This window comes from Ctenopharyngodon idella, chromosome 4 (assembly GCF_019924925.1).
Source record: "Ctenopharyngodon idella isolate HZGC_01 chromosome 4, HZGC01, whole genome shotgun sequence".
Classification (NCBI taxonomy): Eukaryota; Metazoa; Chordata; class Actinopteri; order Cypriniformes; family Xenocyprididae; genus Ctenopharyngodon; species Ctenopharyngodon idella.
The window spans coordinates 6,237,683-6,263,604 of record NC_067223.1 but is presented as its reverse complement, the minus strand read 5'-3'; the positions used below and the strand labels follow the sequence as shown (position 1 = coordinate 6,263,604).

The 25,922-nt window shown below is 39.0% G+C and overlaps 1 protein-coding gene across 2 annotated transcripts; it reads right to left on the bottom strand.

Annotated features, from left to right (window-relative positions):
- Nucleotides 1-25: 25 nt before the first annotated feature.
- On the bottom strand, nt 26-24,844 carry prrt4b (proline rich transmembrane protein 4b). Of its 2 annotated transcripts, none has more exons than XM_051890846.1 (4): nt 24,569-24,844; nt 18,181-19,198; nt 9,899-10,015; nt 26-3,110 (listed from the first exon to the last, which is right to left on the bottom strand). In XM_051890846.1, exons 2-4 carry the CDS (start codon nt 19,100-19,102, stop codon nt 1,081-1,083), a joined length of 3,069 nt encoding a protein of 1,022 aa, XP_051746806.1. In that variant the 5' UTR covers nt 19,103-19,198; nt 24,569-24,844; the 3' UTR covers nt 26-1,080. The 2 variants fall into 2 exon arrangements, with proteins under 2 accessions (XP_051746806.1, XP_051746807.1); XM_051890847.1 differs by having other exon boundaries at nt 9,899-10,012.
- Between the last annotated feature and the right edge of the window lie 1,078 nt (nt 24,845-25,922).

Genomic DNA, 25,922 nt, shown 5'->3' with positions numbered 1-25,922 from the left:
AAAATATTTCTGCATGAGACAAATGTCAATTTTCAATATATTTATTGAAAATCTCCAACAACCTCTAAATGACAAACATTAGATGTATCAGCAGTTTCTCACATAGTTCATGTTTTCAGAACATGCACGCTATAAAATATACAAAGTCATTTTTCTTCATTTAATATGTATTGAGTAACAGTGTTATGAGTATTTGAAAACATGAACCTGGCAGATAAATCATTAATTGTAGTTCATATCAAATATACACTTTGAGAAGGATAAAATGGCAGTCTATAGCGCAATTTGTGCTACAGAACGACTCAACTGAAGTTATCAGCAGAGTGCGCTGCAAGAGTACTTCCATCCTTCTCTGACTCTTAAAAGAGATATTTTTTTTCCCCTCCCAGTTGATAAAACTGTTTAGGCCCCAACATAATAATGCATTGTTGCAACAAACGACAGGGATATGAAAGTTATCTGTGCACCTAAAGACTAGAAGCACAAAGACCATTACTAAAGGTTTAAAATGATGCCGATTATAAAATTGTATTTGGCAGGTTATACAGCATTTAATTTGAAACCATTTTCTGATGCTAGAGTCCATAGTATTTGTTTTACATTATGATTATCAGTAGTTTGCACTCTCACAGTATTAATCATATAGACCAAAAATGGATTTTGTACAAATTCATACAAACATCACTATTAGCATTGAAGAGAAATTCTGAAACAATTTTTTTTTTTTTTTTTACAATTACAAATTTATCAATAATCAAAAAACTTTTGTACAAAATCTGCCTAAGCTTCTGGCAATCGGTGGCACTTCTTAAACCTTTACAAGGATATTGACTTCAGAATCCATCTCTTTGGAGAACTTACCTGACAAACCAACAAACACCCTTATAAAATGAAACATTTGGCACAGTTCTGGTCCACAAAACATTTTCCTGTATGTCTACATAGAGCAAATGTGTTTTGACACCTTGGCAAACAGACTCACCAAATCACCTGAGCAGCACATTACTTGTCCATCACTGAAACTCTTTTGGCTTCATCATATTACATCATTCGGCTGTGTTTGAAAGTAGAGGTCTCCCCCTAGAGGTCAATAGTCTCACTGCAGACACTAAGAGCATCAATCTGTCTGCACACACTGATAAATTCTTCTTGGACAGACTGGTCAAACTCTGACTGCTGGTCCAGGCTCTCCTCTGACTTTAAAGTTCTGTAGGGTCTCTGTAAGCTTCCCCCTTGGTGGCCAGAGCTGGCAGTGCGGTTGGAACCCTCACTGAGGGTAGAGGGTGGTGGATGGTGTCCTTCTGGACTAGAGCACAAAACGAGAGATGAGCTACCGAGAGACTGTCTGTAGAGGGAACAGGAACTGGAGCTGCCTCTCCAGCGCTCTGGAGATGAGCAGCAAGTGGAAGATGACAGTGAGGGAGATGGAGATGGAGGAAAACCCAATGATGGACCATCTGGTTGGGCTTGAGAAGGAATGGGAAATTGGGGTAGCACTTCCACACATGAAGATGTTCTGTATAAGCCGGGATCAGGAGTAAGGGTGTCTCTCAGGGTTTGGGCACCACTGGAGTTGGTCTCTCTACCATTGAGGGAGCGGTCACTAGAGGTGAAAGGTCGTAATGGGCTGAAGAGACTCATGGGAAATAAAGACTCACTAAACAGTGCCTCATCAATGCTTCGACGCAGATTTATGGGTGATGGAGGGCGCAGGTCTGCTGTGGAGTCGCTGGTACAGGATGAACCCACAGAAGGGGCACTAGTGGTGGGTTGAGTGTTGGGCAAATCCAGGTCAAGGTCACGATAGGCCAATGCCCGGTTGCTATGGTATAAAAGGTCAAGGCCATTCAAGCTGCCGAGACGGTCATCCACCAACGTGTACAAGGGTAGGCACTCTGTCTCTCCATGCCCAATTGGATCGCAGATGGCCAGCTTCTCCTGCTGGGATAGAGTCCACTGGTAGCTCCCAGGAATGATAGGTGACTTTGCCGCAAGAAGTTCTGTCCAGCAACTGCCTGGTTGGGGAAGATGATCAGAACAGTAGACTGGTTGAGCAACTACCAGAACCAGTGTGAGGCAAACCACTGCTTCACACACTCGGCAGCTAAATTGGAAAGTCCACCACGGCCAAGGCCGAAAGGACTCTGCACTTCCAGCGATGCCGAGTGCATGCAGCATGGCATAGAGTTGCAGCCCCGCACAAGTCAGAGAGAAGACAGCAGATAGTAGCACTGCAGCTGCTGCCCGGTCCCAATCTCGGCTCTCTGCAAATGGGCAGCGGTTGTAGCGTTCAGCTGGTGTCGGTGATGTGTTGTTCAGATGATAAATATGCTTGGAGTCAGCACGAACGTAGCAGTAGAACACAAAATATGCAGCTGATAGGAAAGCTGCCAGAGCCACAAAGGCACCTCTAGAGATCAAGGACAGAAACAGGTAGACCTGCTGGTCTACATGGAGTAATGCAACAGGACCAAAGGCAGCAGCAAAGTGCAGAAGCACCAAGCAGGCCAGAAAACAAGGTCTTTGAAAGGCGGAATAGGATAGCTGCATACGAGAGCGCATTGACAGGAGCAGGAATACTAGGCCAAAGGCAGCAGTCATGCAGGGGAATGGTGCCTCATAAAGTAACAGCGAGGCCTCTGGGGATGCCATGCGGTCCTGGTATCCGTACGCATCGTACACTAAGGCAAAGGCCCTAGTGCAGCCAGCGGCTACCAGGCAGAGACTGACCAGAGCAAAGTAGCCACAGCCTGATGGGTACTGTAGGGGCAGGCACAGAAGGTTCAGGGTGGAGGCCAAAGCGACTAGACAAAACACAGTGCCCAGGCCGTAAATGTGTGCTTCCCATGCTGAACCCCATGTTGCCAGGGCACTGTTCCAATCAGAATACAGTGCCACAAACATAGGTGGGGCTGGAAACAGGATTGGATTCTGAGAGAGGTTGGTGGAGACAGTGGTTGTGCTGTCATTTTTGCTGATATTGCTCAGGACAGTGGTGGGCAAAGTGTCACTTGAACTGCAGATTCCAGAACGTTCCGCATTGCAGTCGGGGAGCGCAGATTCTTGAGTAAGGTCTGTGAGCCAGTCTTCAGACATAGTGGTGGATATTTCTGAAATGAAGAGCAAATTGCATTATTAGTAACAGAAGATGTGAGGATGTGTAAAGGCATATTTTTTTGGTAAATATCACACATGTCCTTATTCCTTTAGTTGTTTTTTGTTTTGTGTCAAGAGTACAACTCTTATCTCAAGAGATTGAGGAAAGCTTGATTCCTCATGATATGACCCATTTAAATGTAAAAGCTGAATGTAAAGCTAAATCACATAAATACACTGTAAGAAAAAAATCTGTAGAAAAACTAAAAAGCTACTGGTAATTTCTTGTTTATGAACATTTCTTTTAACCCTGAAGCACAACACAATGCAATGCTTAATTCAAAATATGGATAAAACACCTGTGGAAAAATAAATACAGAAAATTCCTTCATACATTGGATCCAGTGTATACAAAATGAGTATTCCAGCACAGGCAACCAAGGCAGTCATTACTCTCACCAACATCTCTGACAACCTATGATTTGTTTTTCTGTGATAGACATCACCACTAGAGGTCATTTCTGAGGTGTCTGCCCAGCTGAGCATGTTTCACAGTGGAAAACCATGTTTTTGCCGTGGAGATTCCCAAATCTTGGAAACCCCACAGCTAATGTTTTAAACCTATTAAAGGTAACACTATTATAAATGACAGTTGGAGAACATATTTTTCTAAGTAGCAGGGATTGGTGGGTTCCCATGAAAGGTGGAGACACAACATCTGTTGTTTGTATATAAAAGTAATTGTTTGACTCGCAGATTGCTGTGGGAGGAGGCTGCTGTTTTAGATTTTGGATTATGTGGCTTGGCTCTGGTGCTGAGGAGTGTTACATACATTAGAGTTTCTTAACCTAACAGAGTTGGAACAGCATGTGAAGTTCCATGTGACAGCCATTTCCAAATCTGGGAATGCTTCCTAACACAAACCAAACATTTTCTTTGTAAGTGATGTATAAGTAATCCAAAAGCAAGTCCTCAGATAAACCAACATCACCGTACAGCATGCACACTTTATAGAAACCCACTCAGGTCTGTTTGTGGCATCTAATGTACCACCGTAAAATGTGATAAGACATTCAAAACATTTAAATCCCCCTGCACTAGAAGGACTGCCCTGCTGTGCATTTGCAGCTGATGTGCAAATCCATATGAGATGGATGATATTAGCTTCCACAGCCATATCAGTCCTGTGCATAAACAGAGCGTAGATGTACGTCTGCTCTTGATAGACTGACACAGCTAATTACACCCTTTTCAGAGCAGATGATTCATAACTCATCTTAGCTGCCATGATCAGGCTTTCTAATTGAGCCTGTGAGTTCACTTAAGCCCTGAGACAGAAAGCATGAAGCTTTATGGGCCATTATACAAAACGGGTACCTGTATAAATGTGAAAAATAACTTACTGAATAGCTGATGCCAACCTCTGTGTCAATGTACACATCTTTCTAAACAAACCAATAAAAATCCAATACATTTTTTTAACCATTTCAAAAGGGGTGCCATTATCGCCCAGTCCCATCCCTGTTTTTGCGCATATGAATAGATGAAAGTCATAAGTCAAAAGGCAGGCATATTTTTCTCATTGTTTCCAACCAACCAATACATCATGTCTAGATGTTGTTGAGTGCTGGTGAGACCCTGCCTCATATTGGGTTGATTCTGTAGACTTTTATATACTGGTAATGACAGACAATTTCCTGTTACACCCAGAACCAAATTAACTACTTTATGACCTTCCTCCTTTTAAAAAAGCAAAGGCCTACGCAACGACATGGGTCATTCCCAAAGGTGGGTCTGGTATTTTTTTGCACTAGTTTTAGCACTCTTTTGCTGATGACCACCACTTTGGCTAAATATACACATTGTGCCCAGACAGTGGTTAGCATTGGCTTCCATTTTTATGTCAAAAACCTATCTAGTGTTTCTTCTGATGGCGGGAGTAGATAATCAAACCTAGCTGCCCTTGATTAATGGTAGTGTGTCTGTAACAGCCGCACACTGCTCATTATATGCTTCTCTTTAATCAACACCACCACAACACTAACCACCAAGCAGCACTCATTAGATTTATAGCTTGACATCAAGATGGCTGTTTATCCACTTACATTAAATATAGGTTACAGTCAAGTTGTTCGTTGGTAAAAAATAACCATTCCTAATGTGTCTTATTCAAGCAGCATAAACAAAACAATTTCTGTGCAAAAAAAGGCATTTTTGTGTAAATTGCTGAACTGAATGCGACATGTACATACAAAAAGGATTTATAATTTTCTGTAATGTAATGTAATTATATTTTCTGTCTGTAATTTTACAGTATATATAAAAAATAAGACTGAACAGAACATTGAGCAAAAATTAATGCTTGACTCAGCAGGGTGGAATCTGGTTTTCTAGATGCTATCAAATGTCAGTCTAACTCAAATGAGATCTGGATGGCATGGAAAACAGCTTTAGTAAGGGTCCAGCTGTCTTGATGAGAATAATTAGTGTTTGATTAACTATAGGGTGTGTGCGATGTGTCAACCTGACTCGTAGAGAAAGTGTGTGGTGGGCAGACACAGGAAGAGGGTGGCGAGAAGGCCGAGCACTGATAAGAGGGATTGTTGTGGCAGGAGCTTCAAACGTCCTCCCTCTTTATTTCCTTTCGCCCTTGTGTGCCCTCCACCCTTAGGGGTGTGGAAAATATTACTAGTGTATGGACGTGAGCCAGAGTTTCAGTCCAGGAATCAATCAAATCTCAATGATCCTGATCCATGCAATTTTGTCACACTGGATGACACTCAGTTTGTGCGCACAATCTATCACAACAAAATGCCTCAAGAGAACACAGGCATGTAAACATAGAAGGAATTAAGGGCAAATTTCACATGATCAGCCCATGGGGTTTTCGTAACAATGTTGTTATGGTCGTGCATTGTAATCGCACTGGACGAAAGTTTAGCAGGAGGGGACAGGAAGCAGACCAAAGGTAAATGACTCCACTGATCCACATGGGGTAAATGGGTATTCCACTCAAATGATAGGCAGGGTCTATTGTTGGCTATGCCAGCCTGGGCGAGTCTATAAATATGTCTATTTTTTGGGGTTAGGACTACATTTGTGGTTAGAAAAACGTCTGTTCAGACGTGTTGTCACTGAACTAAATAGCTTTCATTTCACTAAAAACTAGTTTGGCCAGTAGTTTATCAAAAAGCATGTTTTTGTGAACATATGGATTATAATGGCTGCTAATTTTGATTCAGTCACTCTGTGAAGAGCCATCTATCTTGCCAATTATAAACTGAAATTAATCTAGATGCATAATTGCTGATGAACAACGGTGTTATTTTAGTATTATTTATATACAATTATAGTAATTTTGTTTGTTTTAGTGATATGGTGTTTTATTAGTTTTTTATATTTCTATTTAGCTTTATTTTTATTTCAGTTTTAGTAATTTTAGTACTTCAAATTAAACCTTGTTTCAGTTAGTTGCCAAAGGCTACATTTCTAATTTTCATTTAATATTTCTTTGATTTCAGGTTTATTTCAATTTATTGCAATATTTTTTAACAACTATTTTTTTTATAGTTTTCGTTTAAGTGAACAATAACAAAAATTGGTAAAATGGCTAAAAGTTTATGCTAAACTAGTTTGAGACTCCATTTATACCTCGTTTTGGCCATATCACATTTCAGTCATGGAGAAGGCAATCCTAGAATGCATTGTGAATGAAGAAGTTTTTGATGTCGCTTTGTCTACTTAATCTCGGATTAAATTTTTTAATATTAAAAAAAAGTTAATATAATTAAAAATTTTACATTTTACTGAGCATTTATTTGTGCTAGTCATTTTTATGCTAATTAGGTTTATTCTAGTCTCAGCCTCAGACGTCACGCCCACAGACCGTTGGCTGAACGTCTGATGGCACACTTAACTGGAAACACTTCAGGATTTTCGAAGTCATCATCTGGTTGGTTGAAATCTACAGGATGTCCGTGAGACGTGTGTGTTGCTTTCATTAACGGTCCGCCTGGAAACAAATGCCGACGCCAAACCCCCTCATGGAAGAAGAACGCTGTCGTGTTTACAACGTTGACAATGAACGCTTACCAGGATCAACTAAACGCTGAATTTTTGAACGTATGTGAAGTTCGTAGCTCCATTGTTGCAGTAAACTTGCACAACATTATTGAATGAATAATTTATTAAATGCACGCGGGTCTGTTATTGCAGGGACATGGACATTTTCATGCCCCTAAACATGACGCGGAACAAAACGAACTGTGATTGGTTGTGTTACATGTCAGTCAAACGTCTTCATGGGCGGTCCTTGGCCAATAAAAGCTGCGATAGAGTCAAGACCTCCTGCTGTCAGTCTGAAGGTCTGGCTACGAGAGACCAGGTTGAACTGATTCCAGAAAGGTGCCCTGCTTTGTGTTTGACAGGCTGATCATTAGCTTGGCAACATGCTAACACCAATAACAACTATTAAAATCAGTTGCGAGTCGTATCGCCCATGTGGAGTGCTATTTGTGTGAAGCACTTTACTTTTTTGCTCTTCATTAGCATACATTGATGTGTCCTAGCTGATTGAATCACCCAAGACGGATATTAATACCTAGTGTACACAGGACCTGAGGGTCTTCCAGGTTGTCAGAACAGTAACAAGTATTTTAGGTTTAGGACTTCCTGATCCGATAAGGACAACACCCTCTGCTTAATTAGGAATACAGTGCTGTGCCATCACGTAATTCCAAGTACTCATTCAGATTTAATCTGTCCTGCCTCACTTTCAATTTCTGCCCTCTCTAATAATAGATGAGTGGACAGCAGGGTAGGATGATCCCATTCATATTGATGAGGCCTGGGTACACTGACTTAAAGAAGAGGGCAGTGAAGGAGACATGAAGGAGACAGGAAGACCATCTGATCCACCTCCTTCCCGCAGGACATTCAATTTTCAAGTGAGACGAATATGTGCTAGATTTTGAAACCTTTTGCATCTTTAATTTGACATACGGCAGCTGCAGTTTTGTGGGTCGGTTCTCTGCGTGCAGTTTACTTTATGAGACAGCCCATAAACACACATATATTCTCGCAACCTGGTTCTTGGATCGTCGTGGCATATTTTGTCCATCTATTAATGGAATTTAGGTTAGCTCATTGAATTCAGCGAGGAGAAAGTAGGTTAGGTGCTACCGAAAAGAAGCTGGGTCTAAGATATACCTCATGATCAACAGGGAAGGTGACGTAAAATGGCACACTTAACACCATATGTTGATAGATCTGCTATACTGAAACATGTTGGGTAGCTCAACTCTCTCAGGCAGTTTAGTGGTCGGCTTGTTTGTAGGACGCGCCAACTATGAGATAAAAGTGCTCTTCCTCCTCCCTCTGGAAGCAATTATAGGCAGGTAGCAGACGGTTGGTCGAAGTGCAATCGGCCATATCATACAAACATATATCATTCTCCAAAACACATGGAGGAGGAGGAAGAGGTTGGTTTTAATTTTTCATCGAAAGAACCAGAACTCTTGCCTCACTTGTTACTGTGTTTGGGAAATATGTAACATCTGATGTATGTATTTTAATGTTAAAATACTTATCCCAGTATAATATGGAGAAACAAGTAAGCCATTTCTAGGTTTTCCTTGGAAAAGGTATAAAACATAGAACTGTGTATTTGAGCATCCTGACCAGTCAGACAGAGGAACATGGGCTCAATTAATGACATTTGTTTTGGGGCAAGACTATCTGTTCAACCAATAGAAGGCTGGTATTACATTTTTAAAAGAGAAAATTACACAAAATTAAAATTTCTGTCATAAATGTATGTATCCTCATGTTATACCAAAGGAATATGACTTTTTCAAACCCCAAAATATACTGAATATGCAAAATATACTGATAGTTCTTTTCTATACAATGAATAGGGACTATATCCTTTTTGAAGCTTACAAAAAATTCAAAAAGGATTCAAAGGCACCATAAATGTATCGTCAAAGTGGTTCATACAACTTGTGCACTATATTCCAAGTCTTTTGAAGTCAAGTTTTGTGTGAGAAACAGACTAAAAGTTCAGTTATTCACAGAAAATCAAAGATTATTAGAGTTCATGATAGAAGTAGTGATGTCTGATTGGTGAATGAATGGTTCTTTCGAATCTTTCCAATAAATTTGTTGATTTAGTTCACCAAACCAGTACGAATGATTCAAGAACTGATCTGGTTCTGGAGACATACGGTGTGTTTACACTGGTGTGGAGTAAGCAGAGCAGAGCGGGAATTTTCAGTTAATTTCTAAGGCAGCCAGAAAGCACTGAAAAGTTCAGAAATGCTCAACTTTATGCTCATAAAACCATGTGGCGATTATTGCAAATAGTGAGCATTTAAAAATATTTTGAGTTTGAATGACACTGAGTTTTTCCGCAGCAGTGTAAAAACACTGTTAATGATCTGGTTGCAGTGTTTAACAGCTCGAGGGGAAGATTATCAGTGAAAACCAACTTACAAATTAGTGGAATTTGGTGCATGAGGCGTATTGACAGATACTTTCATGGTAGTTTTACCATAAAAGTCATAAAGGTTTGGAACGACATGAGGTTGAGTAAATGATGACCATTTTTAATTTTGTTTGAACTATTCTTTCACCAAATGAGGTTGAGCAGCTTGAATGTGGTACTCTTTGCTTAGGTTGAGGTTCTCTCCAATATATTTGTGCCTTTTGAAAACTGGTTCATGTCCCAAGATACAATCAGAGTATAATTATCACAGGTGTAGATTACATACAGGCATGTATTTCATCAGACCATTTTAATTACCTTTGTTCCTGAGAGTCGTTGCGCTAGATGATGTTGTCAGCTCATCGTGTCGTTCTTGCGTTGTCAGATTTGCACTCTTCCCCGTTTCCTTATCACCTTCCTCCAATGCAAAGCCTGCTGGGAAAACAGCACACAAGGCTGAGAATGTGGTGCTGAATTAAAGTTTTTACGACTGAAAGAGTGGAGAAACAAGAACATTTCCTAACCTAGTTATGTCAAGCAGATTTCTGTGGTATTCCAGGCTAGGCTTCAGTGGCACTGGAGTTGGCATTACATTGTTTAATTACAATGACTTGACTTTCATGTTTGAATGTACGCACCCCACTCCACTATGACACAGCTTCATTATGGATCAGAAACTGAAACCATATCTTTGCAACCAAGAATAAGAAGGATTATCAAACTAATCTGAAGCAAAACTTTTCTGAGAAAAAGCTACAAACATACTGGGTTGTGTGTGGATGTGTAGCACTTACACTTTACCAAAAAGAGACCTGACATATTGAGGCCAGAGTGTTTATTAGACGGTCATTGGTCAACGAACCCATAGATCCTACTGAAATAGCTTCTTCTATTAAGTGCCACACATAATGTTTCCATGTTTGTCACATTCTTCATTAACAGACTTAGAGATGGAATGTTTACATTCCAGAATGTGTAGCTATGTAGCTATTTGGGCACAAGTGTGCATATGGACTCTATGTATGGATGTGTAGTGTCAATGTGCCCAAATAAGTGTGTAGATTTGAGTTCACTTTATATTTAGTGTAGAAAGCTTTCATTGCATATGCAGACACACACATGACTTTTGGATGACCAGAAGACTGTTTGCATGTCTATAATAATCCCTTGTGTTAACTGCATAAAACCTGCATGATCCCTGGTTTTTTTTTTGTATATTGTCAGGATGCTCATTTCAGGTCTGATCACAGCAGATCTTCATTCTAGTGCTGATACTGCCTCCCATTAGCATGAATAATGAGCTCTGCACCAAACCAAGCGGGGAGCCTACAAAAGGAGTGTGTGTGTGTGATTGTGCAAAGCTCAACTTATCCTCTCTTGGTAGGGGTTCACTCAAGCTAAACCATCACCACTTGATTCCATCATTCTCTGTAAGATTGATCTGTCTATCTCTCTATCCATTTATCCACCCATTTATGTCTATCAGTCCATCTAAATCATTATTTATACATTATCCACCCATCCATCAATATCTAATACATCTATATTTATCTTCAACTTCCATTCATCTGTCCATCCGTCCATCCATTTGTATATCCATCTGTCCATATATCCATCTGCCCATATATCCATCCATACTGTATATCCATCCGAACATCTGTCCATCCATCCGTCCGTCCGAACATCTGTCTATCCATCCGTCTGTCCATCCATATATCCATCGGAACATCTGTCCGTCCATCCATCCATCTATCCATCAGAACATCTGTCTATCCATCTGTCTGTCCATCCATATATCCATCCGTCCATCCATCCATATATCCATCGGAACATCCGTCCATCCATCCATCTATCCATCCGTCCATCCATCCATATATCCATCAGAACATCCGTCCATCCGTACCATCCATCCATCCATCCATCCATCATCAACCTTGTACTCAATTACTCTCCTCTTCATGGGTGATTTAGAGATTCTGACTCTTACACCAGCTGTATTCAAATGAAGCGTCAAACGTCCCCCGTCACTCTCTGCCAGAACTACCTATAGACCACCAATCCTCATTAGATGATGACTAATGTTCTCTCAGAGCTAGTTATTCATCTAAGAAACCCTCTTTACCTTCATCTTCCTGTCTTGTTCTCCTTTTTTTTTTACCCCTCCTCCAACTCTTTCCCTGGTCTATATTAATAAAGATGGAATTAGATCAGAATTTGTAATTTCGACCCCTGCACAGTGTGACATACATCATTTAATCTCCCTCATGGGGCTGAATATGTATGTTTGAGTGACTGAGTGTGTGTTTGTCTGGGAGATTATGAACTCAATTCAGTATGTTCAAGAGAAAAAAGGCCAGTCTGAATTTCATTAAAAAAGGATCTTTAGGGGGGGAAAAAAATCACTAATTTTCCTTCTTTTTTTGGATATAGTAGAGTCACACACAATCTTCACACAGGCAGTAATGAGTCGGTTAGTCTAGACACTTTGAGAGAGCCTAATCATAGGATTAACCTTTTATGAAATGACAGTGAAGTAAATACTTTAAGTGCATTGTTTGAGATTGTTTGTTTTAATGACACAACCTGGCTCTGTCCTCAGTTTACCCAAAACACAGTCAACAATACACTTTAAAAAATACTGGGTTGAAAATGGACAAACCCAGCGATTGGGTTGTTTTAACCCAACGAATGGGTTGTTTTAACTGAGTGGTTGGGTTAATGTTTGCCCAAGCTGCTGGGTAGTTTTATTTAACTCAACTATTGTTTGAAAATCACTGTATTGCTTGCTTAAAATAAACCCAAAATATGTTGGAAATTAACATTTATTAATATGCACATTAATTTATTAATAAGTTTAATGAATAATAATTAAACAATAAACATTTATTAAAATGCTTATTAATAAATGTCACCTTTTGATTATTATTGTTGCCTCTAGGAATTATGTGTCTGATTTTTAATTTCCAACTTATTTTTGGTTCATTTTAAGCCAGCCATATAGTGATTTTTAAACAATAGTTGAGTTAAATAAAGCTGCCCAGCACGTTGGGCAAACATTTAACCTAACCACTGGGTTAAAACAACAACCCAACCGCTGGGTTTATCCATTTTCAACCCAACTTGGGTTGTTTTTAACCCAGCGTTTTTTAGAGTGTAGCTTTTCAGCAGTGTCGCCATGACAACAATCACATTGTAACCTGTCTGTGAGCCGTAACCTTGACAACTGTTTAGTTTATGATCTGATCTGATCTTGACATAACTAGCATATTAACAACCTCAGATTCAAGTGATGTAATCAAATGTTGATTCTTTTGACCGAACAAGAACGTCATATGCATCTGGACCAGACAGCAGTCACATGTTTACACTGCCATCTGAATGACTCATGACCTGAATGATCTGTATTGCTTTTATGTTTGAATATGAGTAACTAATAAGCATTTAAAAAATGATGAGACAACAATTTGTGTTTGTGTAGAGGAGGTGAGGTGACCACGCTTAAAACAAAACATGTCAATACTCAGCACAGCACTGACATCAACAGGGTTGTTTTTGCAGTCGGATGGAGAGAAGAAAAAAGAATAGAAAAACAGAAAGAGAGAAATAGGATAAGCAGAAGATGCCTCTAGCAGGCTTCTTATCTCTGTGGGAAGCAGTCAAAGCTCACGAAAGGAAATTTCCAGGTCAGTTTCACCTTAAACTTCATCATATTTCACCCCAAAGAAAAAAAAAATTAATTTGCAAATTATTTAAATTTGTATGATTATGATTAAGCCTTTTTTATGAGTATTCGCATGACAAAATAAATAAATAAATAAATCCAATCAAACTCTTATTGTAATTGGGTAAAAAAATAAAATAAAAACTATTTTCATTACTGTAATGCAATGATTTTCCAGACACAATTTTTATTTTAATTCATAGAAATATAATTCACTAAAATGTTTACTTAGAATTTTGCAAGTAATAAAATTAGCATTTTCCCCCCTGTATTAATAAAAATGAGATTTTTCACATTATGAGGGATAATATGGGCTTCCCCATCTTTTCTATGCAAAAAAGTTTTTTTTTTTTTTCTTTTGAATTTGGGTTGACATATTACCCAGACAGTGTTTGTTAGATTCAGCCTGGTTTCATCTTCTAGTCTATCACAATTTCAGCACGCCTTTCTTTACTGTTTTTGGTGCTCTCCTTTTTCCCTGACTCCCCTCCTCCTCTCAGGTCCAGTGTGGTAATTGACCTTGCTCTCAGCTCCAGCGTGTTTTTGAGGTGGGGGATAAGCAATTTGTGGCTGCCTGCACCTCCAGAAGACAAGGTGACCCAAACATTGGTCAATAATTAACTGTTTAACACACACACACAGAGGCACTGTAACACGCTCTTTAGAGTAAGAGCTAGGGATGCACCGAAATGAATGGTCCGAAACCGAAAATTCAGGATGTGCTACCAAAACCAAAAACATACAAATAATAAATTAATAATCAATTAATTAATCAAACTTATTTAATAATCAACCTTCAAACATCTAAAATGGAGTTGTAAAAACATTTAAATTGCACATTTTAATAACAGAATGGTTTCTACTCCAGTTTGTTGGTAAAATATAAACATTTGAATGACAAACTGTAATAACTAGTTTTCATGACAGATTTATTCAAACATACATTAAATAATGAAGACATCACAAACAGGTTAATTTAACACTGTATTGCCTACAAGCTGATTTATTGATGTCTTTCTCTGGATGAAACACTGATTGAGCGATTACATGGGACAGGATTCATTTCGGTAAGTTGTAATGAATCTTTCAACATAACATCTGGTGTTCACCTATGTTTATTTTGTGCTGTAACTAGTAGTAAAGAGCAGATGAGATGATCGGTTCATGTGCGCTACAGCAATCTGTCACGGTGTATTAAAGAGCACCAAAACGACATGTATTGTTTGAATTTCATAATAAAATCGACAGAATTTTAAATTTGAGACATTACTTCATTTTTAAAAGTAACAAAGCACAAAGCTTTCGTGATTATTGGATGGCAGGCATGCTACAAATTTTGTGAAGTTTTGTTCACATATCAACAGAAAACAGCACAGACTTAGACTTTAAAAAACATATTACCAATTCAAATCGAGAAATTAATATTGTCAATCCAGAGCTATTGTCCACGTAGCTGACATGTTTAACTGTTGTAGCTTATCCACATTGTGTGCACAAAATAGACACTGAACACAGTCAAAACAAGTGAGAAGTGCTAATTAAGCATCTGTTTCAGTCACTGATTTTGGCCCTCCAAAACCATTTTGGCCCAAAACCAAAAATAGACGTTTTGGACAAAAATTTATGTTAGCCAAAATTTCGCTGCATCCCTAGTAAGAGCAATGTTTCTGTCTGTTAGAGGCAGGGGGCATGTTTATGTATAAATCCTATCTTTTGCTCAATTTACTCATCCTTCGACCTCAAATATGGCTTATTATTTGAAATGGTAGCAACTTTACATGGCTACTCGCTCTAACATTAACCCAGGTAAATGTATGCTATTATTAAGCACATATACAAGTGTTTGTGCAGAGTGTGGAAGCTAAAGTATAGCATGCTTAATGCAAGACATGGAGGCGACGGTGTGATCAATTGCATTTTTTCTTATAACAGCGGAAACAACTTAAAATACTCCGTCATTTTTGGTCATACAGATAAGAATAATACATCATTCGAAACTGTAAACTGTCTTAGTTGTTACTCAACTAATGTCTTAAATGAACGACTAATAGTCGACTAGAAATATCTTTAGTCGGGGGCAGCTCTATTAAATAGTGTCACAATACAGGATTTGTATTCACAACACTGAAATTTTGCTGTAGAATCACATTTGTCTCATTTATGTCTGCCAAATGTTTTCTAATTGGCTTAATCTCCAGTGCATAATTCAATATGGACAATGCAAAATAAATAAGTATTAAAGAAAAGGCAAAATTTATTCCATCAGCGATAACCCTTGATACAAACAAAACTGCAGGCAGGAACCCAAGATTTGCGGCAAGCCAATAACTCTCAGAGAGAGGCCAGGTGGATGGTAGCAGATCTTAACTCCCCATATCTCTCTTTCTCTGCATTTCCTGTCTCCACCATCTGAAAAGATTCTACGAGTTCGGATGGAAAGGAAAAGAACAGAAAGACATGGAAAAACATGTCTCTGGGAGCCAGCAGAGGTTGAAAGAAAACATAAGACTAAAGGGCTAAATGAGACTTATGGCTGGAAAAGAAACAGAGATGCCCAGTAAACGTCAGGAGAGGCCTATTACTGGAAAAAAGATGGATAGAACGAATTGAGAAAAGGAGACTAAATGTTGAGAGAGGCATGCTCAGCATCCATGAACAGGCGGTGCGGAAAAACATCGTCCCTGAGGATTCACTGGCTCTGCTGACTCTGCCATCGGAATACTGATCACATACCGCCCAACTGGCTGCTTCTCCAGTGCAAATCCCATGCTCACTGTACACACAGACACACACACACACACACACACCTGTCTTACAGATCCTTTAGCTGTAGATATCAAACGGAGCCATGTCAATACTGGTTTGCATGCTCAAGCCACTTCACATACACCACAGCTAGGTGCCTGGCACACTATTTACAAGTATATCTGGAGAATTTTTGTGTGCGATCGCCTCAAAGGAGGTCTATATTGATTTGTCTGGCTGGCATCTTGATCTTAAAGGTCTAGATCTTCTTTTTAATGGCTAGAAGTATAGTTAATTCTGATCTTGGATCAAAACATCTTTGTAAAAATGTGTCTCTCCAGTGGGGTATACACTCGAAGCTTGACCTTAAATTATGCAAATGTTAGAAATGGAAATACTAGCATATTGCTTACTGCTTACAGAATACTGCCTAGAGTTTTTTTTTTATAGTATGTGAAATGGTACATAATGCATTATGCAACAAGATTACAACATATGTACATTTCAAACAGTAGTATGCTACAATACATTGTTGTCATTGGTGCCCACATTACATTAGGTCTTAGAAATAAATGTTTAAATAAATGCAATTGGATTGTTATTCCAGTTTTCTGTAAAAAAAGTTTCAACTTTAAGCAGTTGGACGCAGTATTCAGTAAACGTAGCAGGTAACCTAGATTCTTCATATATAACATTTGCATACTGTACACTATATATTGTATATACACAGATTTTAGTACAATTTAGATTTTTTAAAAATCTAAATTTTTTTTCATGACAGTTACACTCATTTTCTGTTAAATTCTCATTATTGTAATGTAGAATAAAAATCAAATTTTCATTAACAATTGTCTGAAAACAATTATTTAATTTTTATTTTGCATTATATAATGAGATTTATCTGCACAACATCTTAACAGCCTTACTTAATAGTCACAAAATTGGCTTAATTTCTTTCATGAAAAATTCAATTTGTCTTTTCATTTTTGGCTTACTGTATAGTAGTAAAAGCAGTATGCTATTCCAAACATAACCCATGTCTCGTCAGAAGCAAAGCTCTCAGACTCATTACATCTCAAGGGCCAGATTTACTAAACGGGGCAAATTAGCGCGAAAGCACAATTTCAAAAAATGCGCTGATGGGAGTGGCAAGTTTTGCGCGTGATCTACTGCTGACGCGCACCTTAAAGAACACAGACGCAGTCAAATCATTTACATAATGAACAACGCAATCTAACAAGAGCAGTGCAAATTAGCGTTGGGTCGCAAATAAGCAGAGCTGATGCTCATCAGGTGCGGGTCGACAACTTGTTACATGTAATCTGACAAACACGTACACATACAGTATATACTTTATATAGGCCAACATGGCTTGGCAAACGATATGTTCGGATAACATCTTCCTCTGGCATTCCAAAGAAATTAATACGAGTGGAAAATATTTCCTCTCTTCTACAATGTGCTCTCTGCGGTGTCTCCTGCTAGCAGCAACAATTGCAGCCAGGTCGCAAAATGGGTTAAGACATGCTTTTGTTGGGCGTTAAATAATGGCGCAAATACCAGAAAATTGACTAGCGCAAACATTAGTAAATCGCGTTACATGATTCAATTAAATACTTTCCTCCCAGAAATTTTGTGTCTGAAAGGGAAACTCCTAAAAATGCATATGTGATAAGGTCAGCCGCAAAAACAACTCAGTCCATGCCTTTTCAGTGCTAATTTTGCACTGCGTGTCTTTAGTAAATCCTGACAGTGTTTTTTTAACGGCAAAAGAGGGTTTGCGCTGGCGCAAGCTGTTAGTAAAACTGGCACCAGGTGAGCCCTGTTCTTACTATCAGATGAAAGTCATTCTTTTCACTAATTATTGACAAAGGTTTGCATGTTTCAGGGACTCAGGGGCCATCAATCAATTCATCAGCGTCATTGATTCCGCTGCTAACCCTTCACTGGTAATCAATGAAGGCCTGGCAACTCATTTACTATACATTTTCAGCTTAAATAGAAGTAAAACAATGAAACAAAAGAACAAATGTAATATACTCATGGCCTACTCAGGAGAGGTGTCATTATTTTTGACCATCTTAGATCATATTGCTTGGGCTGTAAGCGAACAGAAAAGGTGGGGTTGACTTACCTCCTGCTGGCAGGGTGGGAGTAGGATCTGAGCCAAAACTTTGCACTCTTCCTTCTTCTGTTGGGCGTGTGGTCTGGTCTACCCATGTAAATCCATCCAGAGCCTTGCTAGTGGGTTTAAAAGGCGTCCATTCTGGTTTCGAGGCTGTGTTTGTTGTCCCCAGTGTGTTTTGTTCAGTGCTGACAGTGGTCAGAGGTTCAGTAGATACTTCAGGCGTGGGACCTGCTGGTGTTATGAAATTTGTGGTTTGAAATGAAGCTGTCGTTAGTTCTGATGTTGTTGACAGAGTGTCTATGGGTACGGTTTGGTCACTGTAAGGGTTTGTGGTTTCCGTAATCATTCTCAATGTTGTAGTTTGAGTGGCGCTGGTACTTTGATCAGTGGATACAGTGTATGTTTGTGTTTCTGGGTTAGTTATCGGAGAAGATGTCATTTGTGGGGTTTTCGCTGTGCTTTGGCCATTATTGGGGGGCCAGTGGTCAAGATCATAGTTTTGATGGAGCTTAGAGGGAGATTCAGATCTATCTAATGGGGGTTTGTTCCTGAGTAAGTCATTTGTTGGCAGTTTTTCTAATTTTAAAGGCAGCAGGGTGCCTATTTGAACGGTGCTGCTTTGAAGTTCCTCAATTGTGGTTGCAGTCGGCTGGTATTTTGGGTTGGTTAAGTCCTCCGAAGACAGAGTATAATCTTGTATGGTTGCTTCTGGAAGTGTTGGGCTCACCTTTGTTGTGGCAGACCCTTTAGCCTCACCGAAAAAACGTCCCAAACCGAATGATGGTATTTTCAATTCCAGGTAGGGCAAGCCCCAACCTTTGGAGTCTGCCTTGGTTTGGGTTGTCGGTTTTGGCAAATTCCAGCCTAAAAACCCATTGACAAAACTGAAGAGAGAGAAGACCACAAGAGACCCACGCAGAAGCAGCATTCTGCCCCTCTAATGTCGTGCTGGACCACTGCTCACATGGTGTCTGACTTTCCGAGGAACGCCCACCAGATGCACTGGGCTTCTGCAGCAAATAACCTAAAGTAGAGACACAAAAAACATGGATATCCTCTCAGTTAACTTCAAGTAAGTTATATTATAGATGTTTTTCCATTGCACCTGTATGAGAACCAATTTAAGTTTAAGCCTTTGAGTTTAGTAATCTCATACCAATCTCACTTCTTCCTGCTGTCACAGAGGTGGCCTCAACTCTCCATTGACAGAGCAATTATAGACGCAGGGCTCTTTAAGAATACTAATAGGAGACTAGAGGTCTCTCTGTGGCTGTGTATATATGGGGGTGGTGTAGTAGGACGTATAGAGGCCCAGTTTCTTTGTGGAGCTGTGGGCTAATTTTGGAGTATAAAGCTGATGGCCTGTAGCCTCAGTGAGAGGACTTGAATTTGATGGAATTTCTCTCTGAGTGCGACTTGGACTTTTTTTCTTTCTTTGCCTCCCCCGCGTTCCTTTTTCTCGCTCTCTCTTGCACTCACTTTATCTCCCCCTTACGCAATTGATTTGTTCTTGAAACCGCAATAAACTCTACTCTCCCACTGGGAATAAAATCGGTTGTTTTTGGTCAGTAAATAGCGGGATAAGTATTTTGAAATTCTCTTTCATTTCCTTTCTTTCTGTAACCCCATTGTGTCTTATCCATCTCTCAATGCCATTTGTATCGCAGAAATAGCCTCCCTCAAAGTCTTTTTTAAAGACTGAACCCCTTCTCACAGCTTAATGAGGTTTGCTTACTAGATTAAACCAGCTAACTGGCTCTGGGCTAATGGGTTTAAAAGAGACTGATGGATTGCAGACATGTCTTTGAGAAAATGCAAAAATCTACCACAATCTAAAGATGCACATTGAACTTTGTGATCATTTATGGATTATTGGTTCTTGGTAACTGAACAATTAAGAGTCGATATGTATCTAAAACATTATATTTTGAAGATTTTAAAAGATTAAAAAAGCCTGTAAAGGGTGTTATATTTTGTTATACAAAACATTACTATTTAAAAGTTTGGGGTGGGTAAGACTTTTTAAATGTTTTTTTTTTTTTAAAGAAGTCTTGTGCTCACCAAAGCAGATAAAAAATACAGTAAAACAGCAACACAGCAATACAATAACACAGTAATATTATTACAATTAAAATAACTCATATTTTAATACATTTTAAATGTAATTTATTCCTGCGATGGCAAAACTGAAGTCTTCAATGTCACATGATCCTTCAGAAATCATTCTAATATGCTGATTTGGTGCTAACATTTCTTATTATCACGGTCAAACATAATTGTGCTGCCTAAAATTTTTGTGAAAACCGGATACTTCTTTTTTCTCAGGATTCTTCAATTTAAAGTTTACAAGAACAGCATTTATTTTTGCAATAATGTAAACATTTTTACCGTCACTTATGATCAGATTAATGCATCTTTGCCGAACATACGCATTCATTCTTTGGAAAAAAAAAAAAAAAGGAAACAGAAGATCAAGAAAAACACATTGCATTGTGGGATACAGTACCCAGTACAATATAGTCTTGTTGTACATGTACACAGCACATTTTACTGACACCATTTCTGACATATATGCTTCATGTTTTTTAACTAGCGTAACGCTCCACAGGGGGCGCTATTGAAGCCTGGATGATTCATAGTTATTACAGTGATTACTAGTCAGACTGTTTACTCATTACCACACACCACCTGCTTTTAGCGAAGAGAGTCTTCAGGGCCGCCGCTAGCGGGGCGAAAGGTGGTGACGATTTTCGGGGGCCCCACGATTTCAACCACTGCATTACTACAGACCAGATCAAAACATTTATTAGACGCTATAGCTTTCTCAGCCTTTGTCTTTCACACCTTCTGAAACATTTTATTTCAGAAGAACAGTTGTGCCTGTGCTAAATGCCTCAGTAAGTCAGACCCCACAGGAGCTTGTTAAACAGCATCACAAACGCTGCTGTGTGCATGTGTCAGAGTCTGTGCCAAACAGGAAACCTAAATGACTGTATAGCACTGCGCTTTACTATTAGGCCCCCCTCTCTTTTGTTCTTTCCCTGTCTCTATCCATTTCTCTCACTCTCCTTTCCCTCTTTCATTGTCATTTTGTTCCACCGTGCGTAGCAAAGAAAGGGCTCGCCAGAGCAGGATGTAATCACTCAAGCAGAAAAAAGGAAAAAGCGAGTGCTCAAGAGCTACTCCTGATTTAACATTACACATTTAGTCCTCGCCTGAAATCTTTCCCTTGTTGAGATTTCTTATATTTGGGAAGTGATCCTTCACCATACAGCGTCTGTAACCCACAATCCCCCTTTGTAAAAACCTAATTCTTACACTCACAGTCATCTTAAAACAGATTAGGCTACACTTATCCAAACTGTCACCATTTTCATTTTTACTCAGTGGTTCTCAACTAGTTTTGTTTTAAGATTTTGCAATGGATATCAAATAGTGGACAAACACAAGACTAAAAGAGTTTATCATCAGGTTTGCCAGGTGTTCCGGGGGGTAAAATTCACGTTTTTTTTTGCAAAAAATTGCATTGCAGGGGCTAAATATCATGTTATTTGGGGTCACTTCAATCCGCGGACATGAAAAACAACTCGCGGCAACAGTGTTAAAGTAGCCCATTTTCGTGGGTAAACTGCGGACTTGGCAACACTGTTTATCATTCAAAATTTTAGCAGTTTCAAACTCTTGGCAGCCTGTTCATGTTGGCATTTACTTAATTTCTTCTCCCAAGTTACAGATACATTTTTTTTTTTGAGTCACAATACAGTAGATTGCGACTGGATGCACAACTTTTGATATGGGAAGAATTTTTCTCCATATTTAATTTTTTTTTATCATATCTATATACAATTATATGATTAGTTGCATTTTATATTGTGCATTCAGCATTGTTTTCCCCAGCTTTCTGCAAATCCTGTCAGAACGGACCTGAATTCACCAGTTGAGAATTATTGATCTAAATAACGTTGTGCTTTCCAGGCATCACCATCTATCGTAAACTGAATTTTTGATCCACTTAATGAGAGACAAAATGGCGATTCCACTTAATCAGAAGAAAGAGGATCTGAATGAAACTTTTAGGGGACTGAGGGAAGGTTGTAAGATCAGATTCAAGTGTCCTTCTCTCAATATATACGTGTGTTTAAAGGAGGTCTAGGGCTGAGGACCTTCTTAAGTGGTGACAGATCAACTAGTCATGGTATCAATTATTTTAACAGGCCTCTAGACATGCATGACGGCTGTGGGAATCATTGGCTCACGCCTTCATGAAACCAAATGATTTATTCACCGAGCCTTTCTGGTTCTTATCTTATAGACAATGTGGGGGAGGGGATATTTATGACCTGCAGCCATGAAAAAAAACCACACAGATGCCCATAAAGGGGTTTTCCTTTAAACACAGTCTAAAGATTTTTAGAGACAACAAAAGCCATTAGCCTATAAACTTAACCTCAAATTAACCCAACCATGAACCAGAGCAGCCATGGTCTGGTGCATCATGATCTAAATGCATCCTAGTCCTAAACTACAAAGTCTAAGAATATTTAAGCATTGGTTTACCAGAGACTACAAAGTATTTTAGTAGTAAAATAGCTTAAACCTGGATTTAAGACTATACTTTTAGAAAACAAGGTTCAGTGGGGTTCCATATAGAACCGTAGGGTTCTTGACTTAATTTTAAAGTTCTCTTCATGCCAAAAAGATTGTATATAAGGAAAATATCTTAAATTATTGCATAATACTTTCAAGTTTAATAGATTATTTAAATTTTTCTAGTGATTAAGTATGTTATGTACAAGTTGCTTAATTCATAAAATTTAATTAAAATAAAAAAATGAATTAAAACTAAATCCATAAAACGATCCCACGATGGAAACCCCTAAAAGGTCCTAAGCACTAATTAGCATATTTAATGTTGATGTGGTCGAAAAAACATCTCAATGCCAATCACACCATCAACCACTACACAATTTGTAGTACAGTACAGTATTTTGTAGGTATGTTATTATTATTGATTCACATTTTTATAACATTATTTCAAGGTGCACAAATCGGTAGTTTTGGTCTATTTTGAATCACCCATCACATGTACAGTAGATAATGAATTGGCGACAATAACATCCCTAATAGCACATGTACATGTCAGAAATGTCTATTAGATGTGTGTGTTTACATCTGAAAGACGTAGTTTTTAGAGTGTTTGCTCAGTTGCAATACGTCTCTAGGACGTTTCCTGTCAGACGTTAAATAGATGTTTATGATTTAGAATGTATGTAAAAATGACATCTTAAAGATGTTTCTCAGATGTTTGTATACAGCAGATGCTTTCCAGATGAAGCGTTCTTTAACCGATATCCTGCAGACGTATGTGAGCTATCTGGGATCAAACCAAAGACAGCATCTAGTTTTACAGAACCCCTCAAAATCACCTCAATCGACCGGTTTGATGGAGTGTTGAATGTGTTGTTATTTTACAGTGTTTCTCTTCCCATTCCCTCACACTGCGAAACACTGGGCTCAATACTGTTGACTCTATGTACACAATCATTTTCCACATCAACGGCTCTGTGCGTCCATATGGTCGTCAGTCACTACAGTGTTCATTAACATAGTGTTATCAAGTTGCAGGCCTGAATGGATCAATCCATTTATGTTTAGCCTATATGTGCGTATTGATGAATTACATGTCCTGGTTATAGTTCTTTGCTCCCACCATCAACGCTGGGTGTTTCATTTTATCCCCTGCTCGCAATATCACTATACACACTCGAAATACTCACATGGTGAGATCTGTCTGTCAAGTCAATCAAAATTTTTAAGATGTTCTTATAGCTGCTTATCAATGTGGTCCGAACAACCTGTTGACATTTGTGATGGTTAACTCCTTGGCAATTTCACTGTAATTTCTGTAATGTTGCAAATGTTTTTCACTGCTTTCTGTCTTGGCACGCACATAATACTGCTCATCAGGAGTCAATTACACTTGGCTGCGAAAACATGATAAATGACCTGTCACGTTAATGTTTTTGTGGGCTTTTCTCTTAAAGCATCCAGATCACCTGATTATCTCAAAATGCACAGGCTGCTACGCCGGCTGCCTTCGCCATGGTTACCAGAGGAGCAGAATGCGTCTGAAACGCAGAGCTCTTCCCACACCGCACATATGTGAATGTGTGAAGAGGTCTGAGATGGTACACAACCATCCGTTTAGCATGATCAAGAGCATGAGCCGTGGTTATAGAGCAAATACAGATGTTTACGGACCTGACACACACGTTTCTGACTGATGTTATTGCATATATACAACTAAATCAGGATATACAGCCATCTGCAGTGAGGCTGTAGCTTTTATAATGAAACATTTGTTGAAAGATGTAGGACAGAAGGAGAAACTTACCTTTCTCCCTGAGGAGGAGAGGAAATAGAGAATCCAGAACAGCCACCAGCACTCCACTGCAGGAGAGAGAGATCTGTCTCTCTGTGCGTGTGGGAGAGAAATCGTTTTTGGTCACACACTCTCCCTCCCTCTTTCTCTCTCCTCCCCTCGCCCGCTGCATCAGTAGTCTAGTGTAGGATTCAGATGCACAATATCTGGTCACACCTCGCTGAGCAGATTGTTAGAGAGCAGAGAGCAAGCACCGTACAGAAGGCAACCGTCAAGGAATTAAGCATCCTACACAGATGAAAAACACACATGCTCAAAAACACACAGTGAATACATATGCGCACATGCACTATAGCATATACATATATGTACAGTACACACATATATACACACAAATATGTCATGTACCATGCACAATAATTATACAATATACAAGAATTAGAAATATTTTAATATTTAATAATAATTAATGAATTATAAGCTGAAATTTTAACCTAAAAATGTGTCAAAAAACCTAAAACACAATTAGATAAAACTCATAACAGTCATAAAACATTGCATCACACTTCAACCCACAAACATTTCCATGTCACACTTCTGAGTTGACTTTTGCCACACTTCGGCTTCTTGTCAATACAATGTCTTATCTCTGATCCCAGTCAAGGATAGCCAATAATAATCCATTCTCAATGTTCCTCCTGGGAGAGGGAGCATTCTGGGATATGACTGCCTCTCTGATCCCAAGAAATTCTCCAAATTTAGAAACAATCAGAATTGTCCCATCCCAAGGAAACATAATTTCCTGATGGAAAGCCCAACTTTGTCAAATTGGATGGAGCCAGTAAGTCTCAATGCCAGTTTGGCCTCTCACACACACATGCATTCAACTACTATTTTTCCCATTTAACTTTTGCTCCAGATCAGTACATCTCATGAGAGCAGGCACCAAAGGTAATGTTTTTGAGGACAGGATGTTTAATAAGGTTAACTGCACTGTAATGTTTAGGCTTTTCTGAAATTCACAGAGGTTTGGAGAACATTTAGGTTATCTAGCTGTTTTGTTGATCGTCAAATTGATGGACTGTAGGGTTAAGTATATATATGAGGTTGGCTATACAGTTAAAGGATTAGTTCACTTCTGAATTAAAATTTTTTGGACCTTCAACCCCAACGGGCAGTGCAGCTTCAAAGGGCTGTACACGACGCAGCTGAGGAATAAGGGTTTTATCTAGCGAAATGATCTGTCATTTTCTAAAAAAAAATAAAAATGTATATACTTTTAACCACAAATCCTTGTACTAGCTCTGTGATCTGCCATGCATGACGGATCCAGTGTCTACAAAGTGAATGTGCAAAGATTAAGCCA

Coding starts and splice junctions, on each gene's coding strand:
- prrt4b (XM_051890846.1), bottom strand. CDS start 19,102: ATGCTGCTTCTGCGTGGGTCTCTTGTGGTCTTCTCTCTCTTCAGTTTT. Junction 10,016..18,180: donor TCCCACCCTGCCAGCAGGAG/GTAAGTCAACCC, acceptor CTGTTTTCCCAG/CAGGCTTTGCATTGGAGGAA. Junction 3,111..9,898: donor AACGACTCTCAGGAACAAAG/GTAATTAAAATG, acceptor TCTTCATTTCAG/AAATATCCACCACTATGTCT.